The sequence below is a fragment of the Phocoena phocoena genome, chromosome 7 (assembly GCF_963924675.1).
Source record: "Phocoena phocoena chromosome 7, mPhoPho1.1, whole genome shotgun sequence".
Taxonomy (NCBI): Eukaryota; Metazoa; Chordata; class Mammalia; order Artiodactyla; family Phocoenidae; genus Phocoena; species Phocoena phocoena.
The window spans coordinates 42,485,140-42,502,977 of NC_089225.1; the positions used below are offsets into that span (position 1 = coordinate 42,485,140).

General features: G+C 45.4%; 1 protein-coding gene across 6 annotated transcripts in view; it reads left to right on the forward strand.

Moving 5' to 3' along the window:
- PKP4 (plakophilin 4) overlaps positions 1–17,838 on the forward strand; it is a 169,104-nt gene that overhangs the window by 144,114 nt on the left and 7,152 nt on the right. For all 6 annotated transcript variants that reach the window (XM_065880987.1, XM_065880992.1, XM_065880988.1 and 3 more), the window contains exons 11-18: positions 1,728–1,911; positions 5,796–5,913; positions 7,417–7,608; positions 7,813–7,986; positions 11,444–11,594; positions 14,913–15,108; positions 17,373–17,457; positions 17,581–17,698. In XM_065880987.1, coding sequence (XP_065737059.1) covers positions 1,728–1,911; positions 5,796–5,913; positions 7,417–7,608; positions 7,813–7,986; positions 11,444–11,594; positions 14,913–15,108; positions 17,373–17,457; positions 17,581–17,698 — 1,218 coding nt within the window. The remainder of the gene's footprint in view (positions 1–1,727; positions 1,912–5,795; positions 5,914–7,416; positions 7,609–7,812; positions 7,987–11,443; positions 11,595–14,912; positions 15,109–17,372; positions 17,458–17,580; positions 17,699–17,838) is intronic.

Genomic DNA, 17,838 nt, shown 5'->3' on the forward strand with positions numbered 1-17,838 from the left:
GAAACGAAGGTCTGTCGTGGTGGACAGAACAAGCCTTCAGAGGCAAAGCAGGGTCCTTCCTTTTCCCGATGCTGAACTGTCCAGATCCCCCTCGAGTCCGAGCCTTACTAGATGGGTCACCGCTGAAGCTGAGGTCCTGAAAAGCTGTGCTTATGGTGGGCTGTCCCACCCCAAAGGGTAGGAGCAGAGAAAGGATGAAAGTCTTGGGGGAGCAAGGGAAACCCAGTCAGCAAGGCCCAGACATCAAAGCCAAGTGAGAGAGGAGTCAGGACCCAGGGCGTTTCCCAGGACGGGGCCCAAGCATCTGCCTCTGTCATCGACCATCCCTCCCCGGTGTGAGTGGGTCAGGGCAGGTGTGCGGGGAATGGACGGTCCTCTCGGTTCACGGAGTATTGTTTTACTGTCTTCAGTTCTAGCCCTTTGCTTGAACCCCTCCTCCCTCAATAAAGAAAGAAAGCTCCTGTCAGCTCTCTCCCGCCACCCTCCTTCGTAAGGGGCCCTGCGATTTTAGGCCCCAAGAAGGCTGCTGCTCAGGCAGTTTACAGGCTGGCTCCTTGGTCACCAGAGCCAGAGCAGCAGTTTTCAGTCTTGTCTCTGGCCCAGCACTCTAGTTCAGTCATGTTCACAAGCCTCACATGCTTCCATGGACACGGGCAGGTTTTGCCAACTCCTTCCCCTCCACAGGCCTCGAGCGTTTTTGTGTGTTGATAGTCCTAAAATCACTATACTGACTGATGCAACTTGCCAGGGATACATCAGGAGTGTAGGGCTCTGAAGATCCAGCTGTACCGTCTCTCCTCCACCCCATCCCCTCTTACTTAGGAAAATGCATCAATGTGAAAATGACATTAGAGTAGGTATAATCCTGAATTTGCTCTAATTTCTAAAAGAGTAACTATTAGGAAATATGTGCTTTATAACAATAATTTAACCCTCTTATGGTTGACACAGAAACGAGGACCCTCTAATATGCTTATAATTCAAATAACACTCTAATAAGCTACATTTAAGGTCTGGTTGTCCTAGCAATATTGATACGAATTACAATATTGGGAGCTTTTAATTTATTGTTAGTCTCGCCTGTATCCAAAAAGGAATGGTAGTAACTTGCACATGCTGATAAAACTCTTAACGTGGAAATAGAAATGTTTAAACCTTATCTAAATATGGGAGATAAGACAAATGTAACCACCCTTTGTGCAAGTTACTTCAAGTATAATATTTAAGCATGAGCTTCCCGGTAGCAAAAGTAAGAAAAGGAAGTGTGATGAAGAGAAAGTGTCCTTCTTTTGAGAAAGAGAAGTTCTTTTCAAGTACTAAATTTTAAAAATGGTTTGTCACACACAACACTGAATGTGAGGGATGATACAATGAACCACAGTTTTACAGCCATCACAGATGCATCATATTTATGACCCTTGATTGGATTGTGCCCCTCCCCCTCACAGGATAACTCTAATTTGCTTTGCAAAACCATAGTCGTCTTGCCTGATAGATACATAGGCTCCAAAACTTAAGATAAGGACGACTTGGTAATATACTGCCAGAAGCTTACATGTGTTCAGTCAACATTTATTAGAGGTCCATCCCCAGCCTGGTTGTAAATTCAGGCCATAGATTAGGTTTGGAACAGACTGAATTCCAATCAATTAAAGCTAATATGTTTATTTCATTACTAAAACTGCAGGACTTCTAATTGATCTGATATTTAAAATCTCCTTCTTTAGGAGTTCTTTGGAATTTATCCTCATGTGATGCCGTAAAGATGGCAATCATCCGCGATGCTCTCTCAACCCTGACAAACACTGTGATCGTTCCACATTCTGGATGGAATAACTCTTCTTTTGATGACGATCATAAAATTAAATTTCAGACTTCACTTGTTCTGCGTAATACGACAGGTTGCCTGAGGTAACTTTTTGTTTCTTCTTTACGATTAAGTCTGTGATTAAATAATATGTGTCATAGCTAAGTTGACTTCAGGATGATTTAATATTTCATTTCTATGAATATCTCTCTAAGTTTCCAAGTTTTTTTTTTAATTTAGACCACTGGGCTTTGTTATCCTATGAGGAAAACATCGTGAGCACAGAGCAGTGGCCTGAGAGACATTATCTTATAAACGACTCTTCTATAGATCAGTCAAAAAAGCCCTTTCAGTCTGAAATTATTGAAAATTCCAGTGTTTTCCACTCGAGCAGCATTTTTCTGGTTGTCACATTCTGATTGCTAATGTGTTGGCAGCCTGGTGTTTGTTTAAATTCAAAATGTGGAAGTGCAAACTTCATGTTATAAAGTAGCTCAGTCACGGGGACATGATGTGCAGCAAGGTGACTGTAGTCACTGATATTGTGCTGTAAAGTTGAAAGAGGCTAAGAAAGTTCTCATCACAAGAAAAAAACACTTGGTAACTTTGTGTGGTGACAGACGGTAACTAGACTTATTGTGGTGATCATTTCACAAAGTATACAAATGTCAAATTATTGTTTTGTACACCTGAAGCTAATATAATGTCTGTTAATTAGACTTCAGTCTTTTTAAATGTAACGGTTAAAACTTTTTTGCTTTTAAAAGGGTGCAAAAAGGTGTGGTTTAAGCAATCACTGGGTTTAGAGTTTTATAAATAAATGAAAATGAGCCCAAATACTCTTTTCAGTCATTATCGTTAGCATTTAAAATCCATAAAGCCTCCTTTAACTGTACACGGTGCTGCTCATTATTTGCCATTAACTCTCATCAGCTCAATTTCCACCCAGTTTCCCAGGCTTACTGGGAACTTGAAACAGTAACCTTGGGGCAGAGTGGCCTGGTGACAACAAGAGTGGGCTCTGGCTTTAGACAGACTGACTTCCTGTCCCATTCTGAGCCTCAGTTTCCTCATCTTTACAATAGGGGTAATAATAACATCTCAGAGTTGTGAAGACTCAGCTTGTATAAAATGCTTCGTGTAGTGTCTCACACACAGTGAGCGCTATTTACCGTTTAGGCTAAGATGTCTGAGCATCTCTACACCAGAGCTCGAGAGCGGGGCGGGGGGGGGGGGGGTGCCCCTCCTGTGAGGGCGGGGGTGGGGGAGGGGAGGAGGACGCACTCGAGACAAAGGGAACAGGGAGTGTACAGGCTCTGGGGCAGGAAGGGGCTTGAGGCTGGAGCTTAACGGGCAAGGTGCAACGTGAAACCAGTTACGTTGGGATTTTTTAGATCGGAGCAAGGAGTGCACCACATGCCAAGTGTCATGGGGAACCATCAGAGGGTCTACTCACAAGAGTAGGGACGGTTTCTGGCTGTGATGGGGGCCACAGTGGGGGCAGGAAGGCAGATGGTGAGGGTGACAAAGGCCAGGCACCAGAGAGAGGTCGGCAGAGCGGAGTACGTTGTGGAGGGAGAGGCTGACAAGGTTTGCTCATGGACTGAATATGAGTGGCGAGGAAAAGAGAGGAAGTAAGGACAGCGCCTAGATCTCTGGCTAGATCAGCTGGGAGCACGGAAGTGCTGTTGATGAGGTCGAGCAGAGGGGTGGAGGAAGGGTGGAGAGACGAGCAGCTGAGGGTTTTGTCTGGTCCACTTTGAGATGTCTGATTAGCTATCCATGTGGATAAATGTAATGTCTGGATAAACGAGTCTGGAGTTCTAGAGAGGGGTTGGGCTAAAGATAAAAACTGGGGAGTCATGGGTCTATAGGTTGTATTAAATCCAAGGAGCAGAAGGAGGCCACCCAGGAGAGCACCAAGATAAAGATAGGAAGCGACCAAAGTAGCCCTGGGCACTCCAGAGGGGACCCACAGGCAGAAGAGGCTGAGAAGGGAAGACAGCAGGATGAGAGGAGAAGCAGAGGGGTACCGGATCCCTGTTAGAGGAACAGAAGAGGTCACCTGTTGAGAGCTACTGAGAGGTAACCCTGGATAAGAACAGTAGAGGCTTCAGCTATGTAATGCTCTTGTTGTCATTCAGTCATAAATAATTTATATTTTCTACTTTTATTTTCTCTTAAACCATTGTAGCAGGAAGCCTCTAAGATGGACGCAAAAACTCTTGCCTGCTAGTGTTATGCCCATGTGTATTCCCCTTTCGTTGAGTGAAATCCTTCAAATAAATAGTAGTTCTGAAGTTCTAGATGCCACTTCTGAGATTATGTTACGAAGAGACTGGCCTATGTGTTGCTCACTCTTTCTCTTCTTGCCCTCATTCTGAGCGAAAGCTAGCTGCCATGGTGTGAGCTTCCCCAGGTAGAAACCCCCATGGCAGGAACTGACGTCTGGCAAACAGTGAGAAGCTGCGGATTGCCATAGTCACGTGAATGGACTTGAAAGTGGATTCCCTGAGGACTGGGAACGACCACTTGTGTGAACTTGGAAGTAGATCCTTCCTAAGTTGAGCCTTCAGATAACTATAGCCCCAGGTAATAGCTTGATTGTAGCCTTATGGGAGACTCCAACCCAGAGGCACCCAGCTAAGGAGCTCCTGAATGCTGGCCCCAGAGAAACCATAATACAACAAGTATTTATTTTTTGAGCTGTTAAATATTGGGGTAATTTGTTATACAGCAATATATAGCTAATAGAATCATGAATTAAAGAAAAGTATGTATTCTAATATCTCAAATAAGTGGGGCAGATGAATTTATATGATTTCTAATTTTATTTAATTTTAGTTAGGGAATATATTTTGTGTCATATTGATTGAAGATTCTTTTATGTTCTAGTAGCCAGTCAGTATTGATATAGGTTTGATAATATTTAATATGGAATTGAAGATAATAAGTGTTTTCTCTTTGTATGGGACATACATATTTTTTTGTTTATTCCTGTGGTTGACATTCAGCTGATTCAGACTTTGTACTTCAAACTGATTGTTCAAGTCTAACATCTCTTCTACTTCGTTGACACCTTCATATGATGAATCAGTGCCTTTGTTACTTTGGCTATTAAATATAGCCAAACAAAACAAACAAACAAAAAGAACAGTAGAGGGATCACGCGTGATAGTATCTCTGGCCTCAGAAAAACAAAGGCGAAAAGAAAAGTCATTCCCGATCCCCCTTACCTAGTCTAAGTTTTACAAAATCTCAGAGTTAGCCTAGAACCCTTGTTAATGGCACATAAAATAGAGCCTTATAATTTGGTATCAATTCACGAAGTTGAATTGATAACACAAGTTTCCATATGGATGAGACCTAAAACAATTTTCAGGTTTTTTAATAATTAAAAAGATGAGGAAAATTGTGGCTTGAGCAAGTGTTCCTATTTAACTTGAAATGTTTATACAAGAAATATGTTCTCTCTGTTCATTCAAGAAGCATTTATGACCACCTACTACATGCAAAACATTTTAATAGGTGCCGGGACTGCAAAGACCTTATGACCTAACAAGGGAGGTAAAGGATGTCTGAAAACAGCAACCGTGCATGGCTAGCAAACATCCTTTTACATGGTGGGCACTTCCTAATTGCTTCCTATGTAGCAGCTCATCTCTTCCTTACAGCAACCTTACGAGGTAGTTACTATTATTCCCCCTTTCTTATGTATGAGGAAACTGAAGATGAGCCCCAAAATAATTATTTTAGGAGGTTAGAAGGTGGCCCGTCACAAGAGAAATACAAAGTTCAAGTGCCACTGCTCCCTTCTGTTTGTGTGGCTAATGGGGGGCTGGCTATTACTGTGAGCTCCCTCGAGATTAAAATGCAGCCTCCAAATGCCTCTTCAGACCAGATCTACGTGCTGCTGTGTCACCCGTTCTCAGATCATTAAGGTAAGGCTCCACGGCTAACGAGCTCCCCCGTGCCTCTGCCTGTTTAGGAATCTCAGCTCCGCGGGGGAGGAAGCGCGAAGGCAGATGCGATCCTGTGAGGGGCTGGTGGACTCTCTGCTGTACGTGATCCATACGTGTGTGAACACATCTGACTACGACAGCAAGGTCAGTGAACGCCGCAGTGGCAGAGGACAGCAGCTGCCGACCGCCGCTGTCCACGTGCCATTGACTCTTTCTGGAATTCTTGACCATCTCCTCCTTGTTAGGCTACGCTCCAGATTAAAGGGAGACTGTCTCAAAGTAAATAAATAAATATAGGGAGACTGTCTCTAAAAATTACAAGTTAACAGGGACATGAGAACTTAAGAAAATAGCCTTAGAACCATGAAAACTGAGTGACTCCATGTGGCGAAGGATCGACCAGGGTCCACACCTTCTCTGTGGTTTCTCCTGGGCTCATCGTCAAGGTGATGGCCCCACTGCTCTTTCCTCCAGTTCCGTATCCCCTGCTGCTACAGTCAAATCCATCTGGATCTAGGTATCTACTGAATAAAAGTTCCTGGTCCAGGCACTGGAATCTCCCCAACCTCTCTTCCCTTCTTGCCTCGGTACCAACTCTGGATGCCCCTTTCTACATGCGGTTGCAGTCTTTCACCCACTCCGTCTGTTACCAGCATGTCCCCCTTATCCTCCCCTCCTATTTCCTCCATCCCGGCCCTCTCACAAGGAATTCCGCTCATCATTTTTCAGCTGTGATGCCATCCAGGGTCTGCCCCAGCATCAGGGGCCAGGGAAGGTGGGGAGAAACAGGAAGGAGGGACTAAAAGTGTCAGGAGTCCCAAGGCAGGCAGGGCACTTGTTGTTCAGGATGGGCTGGACGAAGAGGGGCCACAAACAGGCCTGGGGTCGTAAACAGGGGTCTAAGAGGAAAAAGAAGACTGAGTGGTAGGATTGCGGGGGAGCTAGAGGAGAAATTCAAAGTGACAGCCAAGTTTTTATTTGAGCTCCAAATGAACCAAAAGATCTGCAGATGAAATTGAGAGGAATAAGCAAGTTGGAAGGGGAGCTCGCTAGGCAAAACTGAACTTGGTTCTAGACACACTTGGTTGAAGTGAGTTGGCCTCCCAATTAGAGGCGTGATACAGACTTTGAGGAACAAAAGACCATGTACGGAAGGCAAAACGTCAGCAGAGAAAGAGAGCAGGTCGTGGAACTTTCCACAGAGGGAGGGGGGAGGGGGAAATGGAAGGAGACGACAAAGATGGCACTTGCGGGGAGGGGCTGTGTCCGGGGTGGAGGCTGGTCGCACCCGCTGTCACAGTGAGGATTCCCAGTGGTGAGAAGGGGGGGACCCTGGTGACTTGGGCGCATCTCTGCCACTGCGGCAGCCATGAAGCACAACCCTGGGCATTTTCTTCTCCAGAGCCTTGCACAGTTCCCTCAGCAGGCAGTCAGATCGTCAGCTGCACTGCAGATGGCTCTGCACTCTGTCATTGGGTGTCCCGCCAACAGTCTCACGGTTCTGACCTTAGACTGTTGCAGTTCCCATAAAGGGAAAAGCAGTTCTTTCACGTTCTACATTTCTTTACTATCACTGGTGCTCAGTACAGAAACACTTCGCACTAATGTGCCACGGTGGTTTTAATCCTACACTGTGTTGGGTTTCAGACCGTGGAGAACTGCGTGTGCACACTGAGGAACCTGTCGTATCGGCTGGAGCTGGAGGTGCCCCAGGCCCGGCCGCTGGGGCTGAACGAATTGGATGACCTGCTCGGAAAAGAGTCTCCCAGCAAAGACTTGGAGCCAAGCTGCTGGGGGAAGAAGAAGAAGAAGAAAAAGAGAACACCACAAGAGGATCAAGTTAGCATTTTACTTGACATGAAACTCTAAAGTTTCGTTTCCTCTGGGAGTGAGAAATCACATATTTGGCAAGAAAAAATTTTTTTCTCGTGATGCAGTTTTTCTGCTTAGCTCTAGCTGAGTCTAGCAGAAAGGAACGTTTTCAGGTGTTGGATACTGTGTTCACATATTTGCTTCCACTAATGCGTGCTCTTTGTCTTTCAGTGGGATGGAGTTGGTCCTATCCCAGGACTGTCGAAGTCCCCCAAAGGGGTTGAGATGCTATGGCATCCGTCAGTGGTAAAACCATATCTGAATCTTCTAGCAGAAAGTTCCAACCCAGCCACCTTGGAAGGTTCTGCTGGATCTCTCCAGAACCTCTCTGCCGGAAACTGGAAGGTAGGATGCCTTCTACTTGTGCACACTTCTTGCAGTCAGATCAGCAATGATCATGGAAAGGGACACGGTTGTTTAGAGTTTGGTAAAGCGGGGGAGGAGAAAAGCAGGGAGACAGCAGTCGGCTCTGGGGATCCAAAGATGAATATGACGTAGGCTGGCGAGAAAAACAGACAGATGGAGCCAGTACAGTGTAGACCCCATGGGATATGTGTGCGGCGGGGTCTTGGAAGAGGACATCTAACCCAGCCTGGCAGGTGAGGGAGAGGCAAGGAAAGAGGGGAGCCAGAACATAGGGAAGGGTTCCTGGAAGGGTGGTGCTGCCCAAATGGAACCTTTAAGAATGAGTAGAATTAAGCCAGCAGAGTCGAGGTCGGGGTGTACAGGGAACCAACCAGATAAAGGGACAACAGGGGAAAGGCGTCACAGTGAGGATGCCGTGGGTGGAGGCTACAAGCTGGTTGCCGGGACGTGGAGGGTGGGACGAGGAGTGCCCCCGTGGAGCTGGGCCTCGTGACCAGGCCTGACGGCCAACTTCAGGAGCTGGGACCCAACCTTCGGGCCAGAGGGGCCGCTGAAAGGGTTTAAGCAGACCAACGACACAGGCTGATGTGGACACCGTTGGATCCCGTCTGCAGCAGCGCAGAAAGCGAATTTGAAGTAGAGGAAGGTTGAGGCTAGGATTCTGTAGGGGAGTCTGGTGAGAGATGCCGAGGGCCTGAATTAGAGCTGAGGCTGGGCCGCCATTCCTGTCTCAGACACTCATAGAACATACACATGGCAAAGTTCCCACCTCCACTAATACGTGTGTGACTTCTTTAGGAAAACTGAAGGTGATTTCTACTGTTACCACTATAAGCAAGTTCTCAAAACTTTTTAAATGTCATCTAACAACTTCCCAGACAATCCTTGTTTGAAACATTTCAACCTCTAGAAATTTCCTAACAAGTATATTTCAGTAGAATTACTATAATGCTTGTTTTTGACTACTTCCTCCATCACCCCCTCCCCAAATGAAAATTGGCCATCGTTTTTTCCGTGAGAGTGAAAAGCATTGCTAGGCCTAGGTAAGGTTTGTTTCATGTGGCCAGATGCTCTAATGAATATATACAGATAATTACAGCCTAGCGCTAAGACACCGTGGCTGTTTTGTTATTGTTCTTGATATGTGTGTGACTGAGTCACTTTGCTGTACAGCCGAGGTTGGCACAGCACTGGAAATCAACTATAGGTCAATAAAAGTGAATAAATAAATAAATTTCTAAAAAATTAAAAGTGCTGGGCTTCTCTGGTGGCACAGTGGTTGAGAGTTCACCTGCTGATGCAGGGGTCATGGGTTCGTGCCCCGGTCAAGGAAGATCCCACGTGCCGCGGAGCAGCTGGGCCCGTGAGCCATGGCTGCTGAGCCTGCGCGTCCGGAGCCTGTGCTCCGCAACGGGAGAGGCCGCAACAGTGAGAGGCCCGTGTACCGCAAAAAAAAAAAAAAATTAAAAGTGCTAATAGCTTAGCATCTAAGTGCTGGCTCTGGAGCCAGACCCCTTGGCCTTGAATCCTCCCCCACCCCCCTTGCTAGCTGGGGGCCTTAGCTCGCTCTGTCCTCAGTTTCATCATCTGTAAAATGGAAATAATACCTACCTCATTTGGCGGTTTTAAGGATTAAATGAGATAAATGTGGAGGACCCAGGAGAGGGCCTAGCACATAAGTATCAAAAATATTTATGTTGGTGACTCAGTGTTCACCTCCAGCTTCTTATGACCTGAGACTCATTTGATGATAATACGAAAAAAGACAATAATTAAAATAGATACGATTTGAGCTGTAGAATTTTATTTTCTGGGATCTTTAGTGAATAAACGTTAAATGGCAAGGTCGTTTAAAATATAAACATTATATGGAAGTGATTTCAAAAGTGTCTAAAATAGTAAATCAAAATATTTGCCCTCATTAAGAAAGCAAGATAAACATGGCCACAGATGTGATAAGTCAGAAGCTATCTGGGAGTGGTGATGGCTGTAGTGCTCTAGAAGGGAGGCGCCCAGGGCTGGGCTGAGCCAGTTGGTCTCCAAGCGAGATAGGTGTTGGTTCTGTCCTTGCAGGTTTCAGAGAGAGAAGTTGCCAAAGCTGCCCAAGTCCTTTGCCTGATAGCAAGTCATGTATTCTATTTCTCTTGCAGATATCACTTGATTTGGAAAATAAGAGTATTGACTTCATCCGAAGAAAGCTAATAGGATCTTTGAAATGCATCTTTTCCTTTTATTTGTGTTATTAGAATAATCTATTCTGTTGTTATTAAGGACACTGAGTAGTCAGTCACATACTTTCATGTTCAAAATAATACAAAGGGCTGGCAGATCTGTGTCCTCCTGTCTTGACCACAGCAGGAAAGTATTAGATGTTTTATGAGCAACATTTTTCAATTATCCTAAATTTTGAAAGACAATGTCAGTGAAAACTCAAAACAAGATTAAAGACCCATTTTCAAATGTTACTTTTTTTGTTTATTTGTTTCCTCGATGACTTAGTGTTTGTTCCCAATTCATATGGTGCCCAAACTGACTCACCTTACAGACTTGCCTCTTAATCACAAAAGAAGTTCTTGACTGTGGATTAAAAAAAAATAGCAGGGCTTCCCTGGTGGCGCAGTGGTTGAGAGTCCGCCTGCCGACACAGGGGACATGGGTTCGTGCCCCGGTCCGGGAAGATCCCACATGCCGCGGAGCGGCTGGGCCCGTGAGCCATGGCCGCTGAGCCTGTGCGTCCGGAGCCTGTGCTCTGCAACGGGGGAGGCCACAATAGTGAGAGGCCCGCGTACAGCAAAAAAAAAAAAAAAAAATAGCAGCAGCAGCTAACTAATCTTGAATGGTAAAGCATTTTGCACACAAATATACTTACTTTTTCACCAGTGTGTATGAATTACAATGCTCAGTGTTCCTGCAGAATTCCTCTTCTTCTGAGGCAAGGGATTTTTTTTCCAAGCAATTTCCTTGAAAGGTTACTAAACTGTAAATATTGTTGCAGAGAATACAGGGGAGAAATGACTTGATGGAAACAGGTTCTCCTTTAATGTGGACTGACCAGTTACCCTCTCTGCCATCCTATTTATAGCCTCTGTACCTGGCCTGGGGCCAACTGCAGAGAAGACACGCCATCCGTCCTTAATCATGTTTATGTAGCTGAAGTAGAAAATAATCACTGCCTTCTCTTTTCTACCCAAAAATATCTGCCAGATGGTGGCTTGAGCTTTTCAGGCTTTGGGATTTCTTTTTAAATCAGTCATCCTAGCTTATCTTTCTCCCAAACTGGTTTTCTCCTGACTGGCATCACAAATTTAATCTCCTGTTGGAAAGAAAACATTTAATCTATTAGTTTGTCTTTTGGAAACATCTTTTTTTAGGCAACAGTAACATCTGAGAGTTGAACTCTGTTTTATATTACTTATTACCTTGTTTTATTTCCTAGTTTGCAGCGTACATCCGAGCAGCTGTCCGCAAAGAAAAAGGGCTCCCCATCCTCGTAGAACTTCTGAGAATGGATAATGATAGAGTTGTTTCTTCTGTGGCGACTGCCTTGAGGAATATGGCCCTAGATGTCCGCAACAAGGAGCTCATAGGTATGTTCTGGTGACCAGGTGAGCTATAAAGAGAGAAACAACGGCGTTTATAAAACTCTTCTTTTGATTTATAAAAATATGACATTTAAAATGATTAGCAACTCAGTCCTAGTCCCCGGTGTCTTGGCATGTTTGGTGCCCGTGTGTCTGTCCTTTCTGACCATTCCTTTTCAGCAAGAGGCAGGCTCATTCATTAAACACTGGATCAGGAAGGTAAATTTTCAGAAGAGCTAGCAATTTCAGTCATACATTATAAAACTGCTTGGTAGATTTGGTGTATCTCTTTCCCCAGAGAGTCATTTCTTGAACAACCAAAAAGGTTTAATTCTCCCTTTTCTGATTTCTGAGTCGTATCTGCTAATTCTCCAACACTACCGTGTTCTAAATTAAAAAAAAGGAATCACATGAATGTTTTATAGCTTTTCCCTCTCACATCTGTGTAAGTGCTCGCCTTAAAACAGAGGCACTGTTCCAAGGCCTGACCCCAGGGCAGGGTCAGGATGAGGATAAGGCAAGTGAGGCACACAGGGTGCAAAATTTTAGGAGGCATTCACCCTTGGGTCCATCCAGACGTCGGGTCGGCACTTGCGTGAACTTGAGAATGAGTGCCTCTTCAAAGTTGTGCACCCAAGGCAGCTTAGCTTGCTTGCCTCCGGAGCATGGCCACATCCCAAGCAGAGTGTGGGGGAAAGAAAAGATCAGAGACCCTCCAGTGGACCTCAGGTTAAACCCTGGATGTGCTGCTCACTGGCTGTATAACCTGGAGTGTCCTGTATGGAGCCCATGTGGGCTTCATTCCTTCGTCTGAATTGAAAACTCTCCCTTGGTTCCCATCTCTGAAAGGGAGCTGCCCATGCCTGCGCTCGTCACCGTGGGCTTGCTGTGAAAATGCCCCTTGTAAACCCCCCAGCTCCACGCCAGTCCTACAGCCGATGACAGGTCGGGGAGAAGGAGGGAAAATTTGACAAGATCTTATGTGGATTAGTGAATATATATTGAACTCATATTAAAATACACCTGCCATGATAGAGCAAGACAAAGGTGGAGAGAGAAAAGGAACAAGGACAACAATGTTTACCTCAGAGAGTGTCTGCGAGGAGTCACTACGGCCCCTCACACAGTGCCTGGTAGACGTGCTATTTTAAATTATTGCCTGGACTAACCTGCTCTTAAAACACTGTCTCTTTGGGCCAAATTGTACCCCCCAGAGAGGAAAGGAGGCTCTTCCATGCCCTGTTCATAGCCAGCTCATGCCTGATTCCAATAGATGTGTTATAGCTCCAAGATCCCACATTTCCTTGAGAGAAATCCTTTAGGTCCCTAAAAAGATATTTTTTAAGTTATTTGTTACATCTGTATTATTTGAATTTCTTATAAGAAGCCCGTATAGTTTGGGAGTTCTTAATGCTAAAAAACAGTGTTGGCCACACACACCTTGTGTCCTGTCATTCCACAAATGGGAGGAGAGAGATGGGAGAGCAGAGGGTGCACAGCCAGCTCCATGAGCGCTAAGACCTTGGGGAAGAATGCATGTATATTCCGGGGCATCACCTTCTCTCGGTGCATCCCTGTGTTTTCTGTGAATGTCCTCACCCCCTTTTAAACTTTCACGCGTGTTTTCTGTCTCCTCTGATGAGCATTATTTTACCCAGCTGGAGTACTCTTGAGCTGTTTCAGGAGTCGCTTTTTCTTGTTTCCCCACGAAGATCCCTTCCTTCCTGTGTGGTCTGAGCCCCTCCCATAATCAGTATGTGACTCTGATTTACCCAGCACTTCTGTTCCTAAGAAGCATGCCCTTCTCTGACCTCTCCACTCTCTCCTCACATCCGTCACCAGCGCTAGCCATGGACTTTCTCTCCAGAGCCGTTTTTTACGAGGAAACAAAGTTTTGTCAGTTCACAAAAGTTGCTGCATACCCACCTGAGTCTGACCAAGCCAGCTGTCTGGGCTGCAGGCTCTGAAGGGACCACTAGGCTCACTCACAGACCGAGTGACTGGCCTTCTCCCAAGCCTCCAGAGTACAGTTTAAAATTGTGCCGTGGCAAAGTGACGAATTACATGTCGTGGACCTTTTGGTCATTCGTGAGTATTCAGAATCACCAGTGCTAACTTATCATCTGTTCTTAAAAACCACATTTACCTTCTGGCTTACCGTGTCATCACGGCTTCTCCACGCTTCCTAACACTGTTCTCTGTGAGTTATGCCCGCGTCTTCACTTTGACGTGCTGTAAGTTATGCGGCCTGTACTCAGGCCCTGTCTTCTTCTGCTTGCCATTGTATATAAATAAGTCTTCAGTAAAAACCCCATTTAGCATCCACTCAGTTATTAGCATAGGGAGAAAAGCTAGGAAAAGATTTACTTGAGCTTTAGTTAATTTCTTTTGTCTGCGGTACAGTTATTCCAGTTTGTCAGTCAGTAACTGAAATGGAAAAAGCTTGAGATAATCTCTGTTTGGAGAAGAGTAAGGGGAATTGAGGATCTGTACGGAAATGCCTCAGTAGCGAAGGGACACCCCAGCCTGGTCCTGTCGGGAACTTTATTATTGCACTACTTCTGGGACGTAACATACCCTTAATCTTCATACCAGAATTATACTTCTGTCTTCTTTAAAAGAAACGAGCATGTTGTTACTGATGTCAGACCAACTGATATAAACCCTCAACTTGATAAAAATGTGGGATGAATTGGGAGATTGGGATTGACATATATATATATATACCAATATGTATAAAATAGATTACTAATAAGAACCTGCTGTATAAAAAAATAAGATAAAATTCAAAATTTTTGAAAAAAAAAAAGTGTAACTGTACCCAGTTCACATGTTGAGATGTAGAAAGATTTAATGAATTGTTTGGGAGCCTTACTTGGTCCAGCTTAAAATTTATTCAAAGAAAAGTTTTTAAAAGCTTTAAGAGGAAGTTGTATTTCCTATATGATGCATAGGAACTGAATGGAGAGTAAAATTTACTATCATAATTCCTTTATTCTTGCTGTTAATGAAAATAGTGGAACTAAAGCAACTTGTTTGTTATACCCAGTTTTATACCCTGATTTACATTTTCTTTCAGCAAATTTGCAGTAAGGTTTTATAAACCGATCATTTCCTCCAGCGGCATGGCCATAGATGTTAACCTGCCCCGTACAGTTAAAATGTTTGTTATTTCTTCTTTACCGTGGATTTTTTCTTTCCGGTTATTGTCTCTTTTGAGGTTTTGTTTTCAAGAGACTGCACAGTCACGATCTTTCAATGACAACAATAACAAAAACCAGGTCCCTTCCAAAAGTGGAATGAGCTCTCTTTTGCCTCGGGCAGGTAAATACGCCATGCGAGACCTGGTCAACAGGCTCCCGGGTGGCACCAGCCCCAGCGTGCTGTCGGATGAGACCGTGGCAGCCATCTGCTGCGCCCTGCACGAGGTCACCAGCAAGAACATGGAGAATGCCAAGGCCCTGGCTGACTCGGGGGGCATAGAAAAGCTGGTGAACATAACCAAGGGCAGAGGAGACAGGCAAGTCTGCTGCAAGGAGACGCCAGCGCCTGGCCCTCATTCCTGTGACAAGGGCCTTGGTCGAGGATACACTGCTTATTGGGAAGGATTTATGTGTGCACTTCTCACGTGCCAATAAGCTAAGTGGTTTCCAGCAGTTAAAACCTGTTTTTTGCTGGGAGAGGTATCTGTGGTCATGTGGCCCCTTTTCTGCTCTTTATTTTCTTGGAGCATCCCTCACCCCTACCGTCATTCCTGTCCCTAAAGCCACATTTGGCCGTTTTGACTCCTGGAAGAATCAGACATTTCATGAGGAGGAAAACCTGGGGCCCCATCTCCCTTGGACCTTTGGCTCTGCTCCAGGCTCCAGGGCCTGTTCTGCAAGAACATCTTCTTAAATCCTCAGTTCTGGGATTATTTCACCTAAATAATATTTCACCTAAAATCACCACATGCAGCAGAGCCAGAGCCCGTTGTGTGGCCTCTGGATGTGCCCTGGGCTTGGATCATACCTCTCTTGTGGGTGACACCCAAGTGATGAAGCAGCAGAAGTAGGGATTAGAGGATTGGTGGCAAAAATTGAAGGTTTCTTGTCACGGAGCTATAGCAGTGACTGTGAATTTGCCTTAGTATCAGATCAGAGAATCCTTCAAGGAAGCTGGAAGTGTAGGGCTGCTTGTCCCATTCTCGACACAACAGGACAGTAGCCTCCCGATCAGTCGTAAAAGGGCCCACCCGTCTCCCCACTCTCCTCCTGCACACGGCAGTGGCTTCTCTGGGGTTATTTACGACCCCCTCTGGCATCTGACAGCCCCCCCGGAGCGGGTGCCTTGTCTTTTCATTCACTGCTACATCCTCGGTATCTAGAACAAAGACTGGCCCATAGTAGTAAACGTTTATTAATTGGCTGAGTGTCAGTACTAGAACTCACACTATGTATACTTTTTTTTTTTTTGCGGTACTTCTCACTGTTGTGGCCTCTCCCGTTGCAGAGCACAGGCTCCGGACGCACAGGCTCAGCGGCCATGGCTCATGGGCCCAGCTGCTCCATGGCATGTGAGATCTTCCCGGACCTGGGCACGAACCCGTGTCCCCTGCACCGGCAGGCGGACTCTCAACCACTGTGCCACCGGGGAAGCCCCTGTGTATACTTTTGAAGAATAATGTAGCAAATCATATTCTCACCCCGCAGAAACCACAGCTACCAACATTATTCATATTTCCTTTCAGTCCTTTTCTGTTAGGTATCTTTTTTTATCTCATTAGTAATAAGTACAAACACACTCATTTTTATTTCAAAGGAAACGAAACATTACAGATAAAGCTAAGGCCCTGTTCCACTAACTCCGCCTCCAGCTCCCTTCCCCTCTCCTGTAAGAGTAACCGAAATCACATTTAGTGCTCCCAGAATTTTGTGAGATAGGCTTTATTCGTGAAAGGCATAAGAACAGGCTGGAGAAATGCTGAACCAGTGCCAAAATCTTTGTATATTGAAAAAAAAAAGTCTAATTTTTTTTTTTCAAAATAAGAGATTCAGAAAACCTGGATCAAATCAAGCTGTCTTCTGAATATACACTTATTTTCCTTTTGATTCACTCACCAAGCTTCTATCTCTTGCCCACCTGCCACGGCTACAGCAGTGAGCAGTTCACATCTGCCCGCAGGTAGCTTACATGCCATGGGTGGAACAGACAAGGTACCAGTGGAATGAGCAGCGCCTGTGGATGGTGCTGAGTGAAGGGCAAATAACAAAATCGGGGACAGCGATAGGGCATGCCAGGGTGAGGAGGGGTTGTCACAATTTCAGACACACTGGTCGGGAAGGCCTCAGGGAGAGGGGAGGTAATAACTGACCTTATTTTCTAAATCAATCACTAGAGCACACAGACACCTCTGTTCACAAAGAGGCACAAATGACAAGAAGGCAGTGAACATGTTTTATATGAAGGCCTAATAATGGGGGTGGGGGGTAACTTAAGTTAACTTGGGAGGGTCCTCAGACACTTGAGATGTGTGATCATGGTCAGAAGTCGTGGGCTCATCCTGACCACAGCTTCTGACCGCAGAGCCAAGTGCCTGTGAGCCTCTCTTTGGTCCTTGCCACCTCTGGCCAGCCCTGAACTTGACGGACTCCCAGGTACACCTGATTCCTTGGTGGTGGTTTCTAGCAGCAGCCTCCTTGCCCCCTGGTCCTTGGAGTGATGGCCTCTTGGCCATTGCTTTGCTGCCAGAGCCTCTTCAAGTGGAGCCGCCCACATTCATTAACATCCCCACTCTCTCCCTAGATCATCTCTGAAAGTGGTGAAGGCAGCAGCCCAGGTCTTGAATACATTATGGCAATATCGGGACCTCCGGAGCATCTATAAAAAGGTAACTTACAAGAATAGCTCTGGCATAATTAGCATTCATGAGCGCACACGCTCGTAATCATTGATTGTAATGAAATGTCATTATCCACTTTGAGAGGTTTCTTTTCCTCTTTTAACTCCACAGGATGGGTGGAATCAGAACCATTTTATTACACCTGTGTCAACATTAGAGCGAGACCGATTCAAATCACATCCTTCGTTGTCTACCACCAACCAACAGATGTCACCTGTCATTCAGTCAGGTCAGTGGGTAAACTCCCCGTCTTGGTGAGAGCATTTGTGTGACAGAACATTGTATCCCATCCGGAGATCGAACGTACACTGATTAAGCCTGTCACCTCCAAACACTGAGGAAGGGAGAGTTTGCTCTTCAGGCTGAAAG